At 36.7% G+C, this 8491-nt stretch overlaps 1 protein-coding gene across 1 annotated transcript in view; it reads left to right on the top strand.

Annotated features, from left to right (window-relative positions):
• The first annotated feature begins 1048 nt into the window (after nucleotides 1-1048).
• The window catches only part of PDGFD (platelet derived growth factor D), a 253930-nt gene continuing 246487 nt past the window's right edge, over nucleotides 1049-8491 (top strand). Inside the window, exon 1 of the mRNA XM_056561594.1 lies at nucleotides 1049-1692. Within this exon, the coding sequence (XP_056417569.1) occupies nucleotides 1581-1692 (112 nt within the window). The 5' untranslated portion in view covers nucleotides 1049-1580. The remainder of the gene's footprint in view (nucleotides 1693-8491) is intronic.

The following is an 8491-nucleotide window of genomic DNA, read 5'->3' as shown; positions in this document are numbered from 1 at the left end:
TATCTATCTCATATCTATCTATCTCATATCTATATCTATCTATCTATCTATCTCATATCTATCTATCTATCTCATATCTATCTATCTCATATCTATCTCATATCTATCTATCTCATATCTATCTCATATCTATCTCATATCTATCTATCTCCTATCTATCTCCTATCTATCTCCTATCTATCTATCTCATATCTATCTCTCCATCTATCTCATATCTATCTATCTAATATCTATCTATCTATCTATCTAATCTATCTCATATCTATCTATCTCCTATCTATCTCATATCTATCTATCTATCTATCTATCTATCTAATCTATCTCAAATTTATCTATCTCCTATCTATTTCATATCTATCTCATATCTATCTATCTCATATCTATCTATCTCATATCTATCTATCTATCTATCTATCTATCTATCTCATATCTATCTATCTATCTATCTATCTATCTCATATCTATCTATCTCCTATCTATCTCATATCTATCTATCTATCTATCTAATCTATCTCATATCTATCTATCTATCTCATATCTATCTATCTATCTCATATCTATCTATCTCATATCTATCTCTTTCTCTATCTCATATCTATCTATCTCATATATATCTATCTAATCTATCTCATATCTATCTATCTATCTATCTATCTATCTAATCTATCTCCTATCTATCTATCTCATATCTATCTGCCTGTCTCATATCTATGTACAGTATCTGTCTGTCCATCCCTCCTTCTTCTAATCCTCATACTTTGTATCATCTATATGTCTCTAATAACTATGTATTTTATCATCTTTCTGTGTACACCTATCACTTATATTCACTGCTACTTTCTCAACTACTAAATGACAAATACAATATTTGCTGCCACCACAGTAACATGAAGCCTCCACAGAGATGCATTTCTCCCAGTGCTCTGTATCACCTCTGTGCCCACATTACAGGCTGCAGTGCTGCCTTAGTATGAGCTGAATAGTGAAGTGTGGGAGTTGGTGTACAGGGGGCTGGGGGGTGAGCAGATTATTTCCCTGCACTCCTTGGCTTTGCCTTTGATTTACTAGTTGAGGGAATGTGTTCTCTGTAGTTAGTGGTGAGCAGCCCCTGGCCTTTTTCCTGTTGTTCTCAGCAGTCAGAGTCCTGTTTCCTTCTAGACTCTCACACACAGCAGCATTTCTCCTCATCTGGGAGCACACACACTAAATCCAGCTATGTGCTGTTTCTGCAGAAATGCATGCTGTACAGGGGGAGCTTCTCAAACTCTACTAGATAGCAGCTGCAGAAGAGGTCCTGCAATAGTCATCCTGCTTCTCCACTAAAGCACAGAAAGCTCCTTCTGCAAGGACAACTTACTGCAATACTCAAAAAAAAAAGCATTTTTGGAATCTTTCCCTTCTCCTCAAGACAACTGCAGCATTCCAACCTGTTACTGCCAGCACATTTCCTTAAGGGATTTCTTCTTTTTTTTTTGTTTCTTAAGAAAAGAAGGCTGATTTGGGATAAAGACACTTTGGGAACTTCTACCTGACACCCCTGCCTTGTATTCATCCCTGCTGAGCATTTCCTACTGTTCCCAATGAGGTTTCCATTGCTTTTCAGTATAATCTTTGCAAACTTCTGCAGTCAAGGAACTTTATCCCAAACTGGAAACCTGAAAACAATAAGAGCCTCCAATTTAAAGAGAGATGGTAGGTGTCTTTGTCTTGCTGTTTTTTTTTTTGGGGGGGGGGGGGGGATTTAAAGGGTCCCTCCTGGTGCTGCTGAGTAATTTTAGGAAAAGTTCTTCTTGTGATTTAGATTTCAGATTACTCTGCAGATTTACAGCCCTAGATGGAAATCTCTATAGTTTTTGCCTTATGTGTTTTCACTTATCTCTACAGGAGCAGCTTTTAAGTCATTCCTTAAATTTATGTTACCCTCACATTCCGAAAACAGTCACTTTGTATCTTTTTGCTAGGACATTGTGCAACTTATTTATCAATAGATGTTAGATGTTAGGAGAAATATTGAACCCATGTGGTAGCAAGGGAGTCTACTGGAAAGGTGCACATTGGTTGTAGCTTCACCACAGGCTGAAGCTTCACCACAGGTTGGTGCAGTGTCTCCCAACCAGGGTGCCTCCATTCTGTTGCAAAACTACAACTCCCAGCATGCCCAGACAGCCAAAGGCTGTCCGGGCATGCTGGGAGTTGTAGTTCTGCAACAGCTGGGGGCACCTTGGTTGGAAAACACTCAATTGGAGAGTAATGGTCTAGGCTTTGATAGGTGTGCTTTATGTTGTCATTGGGGAAATTGCAAAAGTACAGCTGGGTACCAAAAATTGGTAGAGGTCTGTTCTGGTCCAAAGAAGTAGACCTCATATCAGAGGCAATTTATTTATAAATGAATTAATTTATTAAATTATTTACTTTCTCCTTTTACTTACTTTACTTACTATTAATTAATTTGCTTCTTTACTTATTTATATTTTCCTTTTTATTCTTGGTAAATAATTAACTAATTTACTTTATTTATTTAATAATTATTTTTTTTATTTTCTCACTTACCTACTTTACTTACTGTTAATTAATTAGCTTCTTTACTTATTTATATTTTTCCTTTTTATTAATGTTAAATAATGAATCAATTAATTTACTTTATTTAATAATTATTATTTTTTTATTTTCTTATTTACCTACTTAACTTACTATTAATTAATTAGCTTCTTTACTTATTTATATTTTCCTTTTTATTCATGGTAAATAATTAAATAATTGACTTTATTTATTTAATAATTATTTTTATTTTCTTATTTACCTACTTTAGTTACTATTAATTAATTTGCTTTTATATTTTTCCTTTTTATTAAAGTTAAATAATTAACTAATTAATTTACTTTATTTATTTAATCATTTTATTTTTTATTTTCCTACTTGACTATTTGCTTCTTTATTTATATTTTATATAAATACAGTTAATTAGCTTCTTTATTTATATTTTATATAAATATAAAAATAACTTATTAATATTTTTCCTTTTTATTATTAATTCATTACTTAATATTTTTTTTTAATTTATTTACTTTATTTATTTATTTATTTACTTATAAATCAATTTGCTTATTTACTTATTTATATATGTGTGTTTTTTTTTGTCGACTTTTGGTATATGTACGAAAAAAATTCAGCTAAAGCTGAATTCTTCATTTAACTCATTGGCGGTTATACATAAATTTACAAATAGTTTTTTGTACAAATAACAGTGTGGCCTCATGATTAGAATGGGTTGCGCCAAATTCTCTGCACTCTCTTGTTTTTGCATGATATGTATAATTAAGTAAGGGGCAGAAGTCGAGTTCAAAAATACTGGAACCTTTGAAAGAATCCTATAAAATGTGAATAAAATCCAAGGCTCTGCCCGCTGTGTTGGTTCCGCTCCATGGAATGGCATCTGACATGGAAGTCGTCTATTGCGCTATTTTACCTAATGGCTCTCCTTTTTTAAGTCAGAGAAATCCAATGGAAAGTGTTAAAAAATGCATCTGTCACTATTCAATGGATACAATCAAGAGAGAATATGAGGGCTTGTTGCTCTTTAAGTGTTGCCCCAAAAATTGTGCTGCCTTGAGCATGTGCCTGGTTTGCCTCTATGATAAATACAGTCAGTACAGTATGGACAAAGTTTAATAAAGTATCATTTAAGGCATTTTTTAAGAACAAAGTGAGGGGGTAATGTCCATTACAGCCACTTATATAAGACTGTCACAGTACCTGGAAAGATGGTGGATGAAAAGCGCAGAGAGATAACCTTGAATTAATAAATCGCAGAAACACTATGGAAATTGTGTAAACGAAGAAGAAACAGTTAGAAAAATGTGAACTATGTGAGGGGGGTAACAGAAACACATGGCGATCGGATTTCACAAGCTGCCAGGTACTACATGTGTGCTAGAAAGTATTGGCTCTGCCAGAAATATCTTGACTTTCTGCCCTGACTTTACATCGTGGCCTCTGATTGGTTGAATGTTATTTAATCGGTGTAGATGTTATCATGCTGCTCCGGGGAACTTATCTTCTATTATACCTTGTTTACTGACATAAGTCTAAGTGCTTAACTTTAGTGAACTATTGGGAAGTTTTGCCACAAGAATGTATCATATCATGGAATCACTCAACTTCAATGCTCACTTATAGTAAAAGCTGTGAATACAAGACAGTAAAATAGATATAGTCTGAGTGTAGGTGTGTGGTGTCTTACCTGCAAGAGCTTACAATTTAAGGGAGGCTTGGGAATGGGTGCGAAATCCAAAGGTAGATGCATAGACAGACAGATAGACAGACAGACAGAGAGATAGATAGATGTGAGATAGATAGATAGATAGATAGATAGATAGATATGAGATAGATATGAGATAGATAGATAGATATGAGATAGATATGAGATATATAGATAGATATGAGATATATAGATAGATATGAGATAGATAGAAATGAGATAGATAGATCGGAGATAGATATGAGATAGATAGATAGATAGATAGATAAATATGAGATAGATAGATAGATAGATATGAGATAGATATGAGATAGATAGATAGATATGAGATAGATATGAGATGGATAGATATGAGATAGATAGATCGGAGATCGATATGAGATAGATAGATATGATATAGATAGAAATGAGATAGATATGAGATAGATAGATAGATAGAGAGATATGAGATATGAGATAGATAGAAAGAAATGAGATAAATAGATAGATATGAGATAGATATGAGATAGATAGATAGATAAAGATGATAATAGGCAGCACACAAAAATTAGTGCAAAAGAAAGTGTTCTTTATTCCATATACGAGACAACGTTTCAGCGATCTCACATCGCCATTTTCAAGTCGTGTGCTGCTTATTATGGATTTTTAGATAGATAGATAGATAGATAGATATGAGATAGATGTGAGATAGATAGATGTGAGATAGATAGATAGATAGATAGATAGATATGAGATAGATAGATGTGAGATAGATAGATATCAGATAGATAGATCGGAGATCTATATGAGATAGATAGATAGATAGATATGAGAGAGATAGATAGATAGATATGAGATAAAGTATTACAATATTTTCTATGGAAAAAGGGCTACAAAAGACCATACTTTTTTGGGATTTTACTGTACCACAATCGTCTCTAAATGGAGAATATCTGACACAGTATTCAATAAAGTTGCAAAACGTCCCAAAAAAACATCCAAGGAACTGTTGGTATCTAGAGCTGTGCGCTAAAGTGAGTCAATATGACTCCATAATCCTGACTTAATGTTTATAGAATTTCTTTGGCAGGACCTGAAATGAATAGTTGGTACATAGAGATTTATCATGGAGATGTGCCATGGAGATGTGACATAGAGATGTACCATAGAGATGTGCCATGGAGATTTGCCAAGGAGATGTGCCATAGAGATGTGCCATAGAGATGTGCCTTGGAGATGTACCATAAAGATGTGCTATGGAGATGTGCCATGGGGATGTACCATAGAGATGTGATATAGAGATGTACCAAGGAGATGTGACATAGAGATGTGCCATAGAGATGTGCCATGGATATTTGCCAAGGAGATGTGCCATAGGGATGTGCCATAGAGATGTGCCATGGAGATGTACCATAGAGATGTGCCATGGGGATGTACCATAGAGATGTGCTATGGAGATGTACCAAGGAGATGTGCCATAGAGATGTGCCATAGAGATGTGCCATAGAGATGTGCCATGGAGACGTGCCATGGAAATGTCCCATAGAGATGTGCCATGGAAAGGTACCATAGAGATGTGCCATGGAGATGTACCAAGGAGATGTGCCATGGATATGTACCAAAGAGATGTGCCATGGAGATGTGCCATGGAGATGTACCATAGAGATTTTCCATGGAGATGTACCATAGAGATGTGCCATGGAGATGTGCCATAGAGATGTGCCATGGAGATGTACCATGGAGATGTACCATGGATATATAGCATAGAGATGTGCCATAGAGATGTGTCATGGAGATATAGCATGGAGATGTACAATGAAGATGTGCCATGGAGATGTGCCATGGAGATGTGCCATAGAGATGTGCCCTAGAGATGTGCCATAGAGAAGTGCCATAGAGATATACCATGGAGATGTACAATGGAGATGTGTTTTAGAAATGTATCATAGCGATGTGCCATAGAGATGTGCCATGGAGATGTGCCATAGAGCTGTGCCATGGTGATGTAGCATGGAGATGTGCCATGGAGATGTACCAAGGAGATGTACCAAGGAGATGTATCATGGAGACGTATCATGGAGATGTAGCATGGAGATTTACCATGGAGTTGTACCAATGTGTTAGCATGAAGGCAGCTCTTCACACAGAATTAACTAAAAATATTCACTTTTGCTGTGTATTATTGATCAAAGAAACTATGAGGGTGGATTTTTGATCTAGTTGAGGGGGCAGTTACTTTATTCCTATTAAGGCAGCAATAATTGAAGACCAGTGTTATGTATTGGTAAGGTCCCCATAGACTTACATCACATTGTGTGAAGCAACCATTTAATGGGGCAAATATGCATTTGCAGAGGACATCTGGACGAAGTTAAATACATGGTAGATGTAATGATACTTGGATTCTATGCAGTGCTATACTGGGAAAGTGGATTCTGACACAGCTGGCCCCGAAACATACAAATCTGAGAAAACTAAAGACCATATCAATTTTCAATGTATTTTCACAGGGGCTGCAGTCAGGAACAGGTGCATGGACTTTACATTGCTCGTAGTAGTTGTAATACATTTATATAGTGTTATGTGTGCTAAGGCTTCTTGGAAAATACCCATTTCCAAGTATGTGACATCACAGGGGACTTTTATTTTCCATTATTTATCCCCTCATGTTATATACAGTAAATAGCAGCTATACTAAACATATTGGACAACTTTGGACAACTCCCACTTCTTAGAGTATCCCCCTGCTGGGACTCCCAGGGATCAGGTATAATGATGAGCGGCAGGGGCCATATTCAAATTCGCAATATTTTGTGAATATATTGTCGATTATTCGTCCTATGTTCGTGAAATTCGCATATTCGCTATGTTCGTTCACTTTTTTTTCCATGGGAAAATTTGCATGGGAAATTTGCATGAATATTTGCATAACAATTTGCATATGAAAAAAGCAAAAAAAATAATAAAAACGAATATTCGTCATTATGAATATATAGTACTATATTCTAAATATTTGCGAAATCGCGAAGTGCCGATATTTGCGATAAAATTTGCATTACAAATATTCGCGCTCAACACTAATCAGGTATAATTTGTGTGTGTATGTGTTCAATTTCTCTACATCGCCTCCACTGGAGAAATTAAGCATTACACACTGTCCATGTAAATCAATAGTTTGTCTGTGTAATGCAGGACAGGAGACGTCCTCCTTTATCGCTCTAAATTCAGGCCAAACAATGACCATCCTATAGAGGTCCATCTCAAGTCTTCAAATTCCGAAATACCTGTCAGTGTGTATGAAAATGGGGTTCTAAAAGGGAAAGAGGGGTAGTGCTTTTTATTTTTATTTTTTTTACCTTGTTCTTTATATATCGAACCCTTAGGCAACATGTTACTATTATTGTGGAGGTCAGTAAAAAAAAAAACACACACATATATATCTCTAACAGAGGGTTTAGCAGCACTTGTTGCTTCACACTATTTGGGAGTGCTGCGCTGTTGTATATATATATATATATATAAAAACCAAAAACAGGCGCAGCACTCTCAAAAAAATGGGTGATTAAAAATGGCTCCAGGAGGAGTTGAAACGTTGTAATGCTGACATGAGATATTAAATCACCCATTTTTTTGAGAGTGCTGCGCCTGTTTTTGGTTTTTGTCTATGGAGGACCTTGATCAAGTCTTTTTTTTGGACGCTGGCACCACCATTGTTTGCTGGATTGGATAAGTAGTGCTGCATTATTTTGGGACTTTATATATATATATATATATATATATATATACAGTGGTCCCTCAACATACGATGGTAATCTGTTCCAAACGGACCATCGTTTGTTGAAACCATCGTATGTTGAGGGATCCGTGCAATGTAAAGTATAGGACAGTGGTCTACAACCTGCGGACCTCCAGTTGTTGCAAAACTACAACACCCAGCATGCCCGGACAGCCAACGGCTGTCCGGGCATGCTGGGAGTTGTAGTTTTGCAACATCTGGAGGTCCGCAGGTTGTAGACCACTGTTAGAGGAAGTTTTACTCACCTGTCCCCGCCGCTTCGGACCGTCACGGCTCGTCACCGCTGCCCTGGATGTCGCCCTCCATCACTGTCGCCGCGTCCCCGGGGTGTCCCCGATGCTCCGGCAAGGCCTCTGCTTCCCCGGCATCCTCGTTCTCCGTCGCCGCCATCACGTCGCTACGCACGCCGCTCCTATTGGATGACCGGACGGCATGCGCGGCGACGTTATGACGATGCA

The sequence above is a fragment of the Hyla sarda genome, chromosome 2 (genome assembly GCF_029499605.1).
Source record: "Hyla sarda isolate aHylSar1 chromosome 2, aHylSar1.hap1, whole genome shotgun sequence".
Lineage (NCBI taxonomy): Eukaryota > Metazoa > Chordata > Amphibia > Anura > Hylidae > Hyla > Hyla sarda.
Note: the sequence above shows the minus strand (reverse complement) of the source record. Positions and strands in the feature narration are given on the sequence as shown.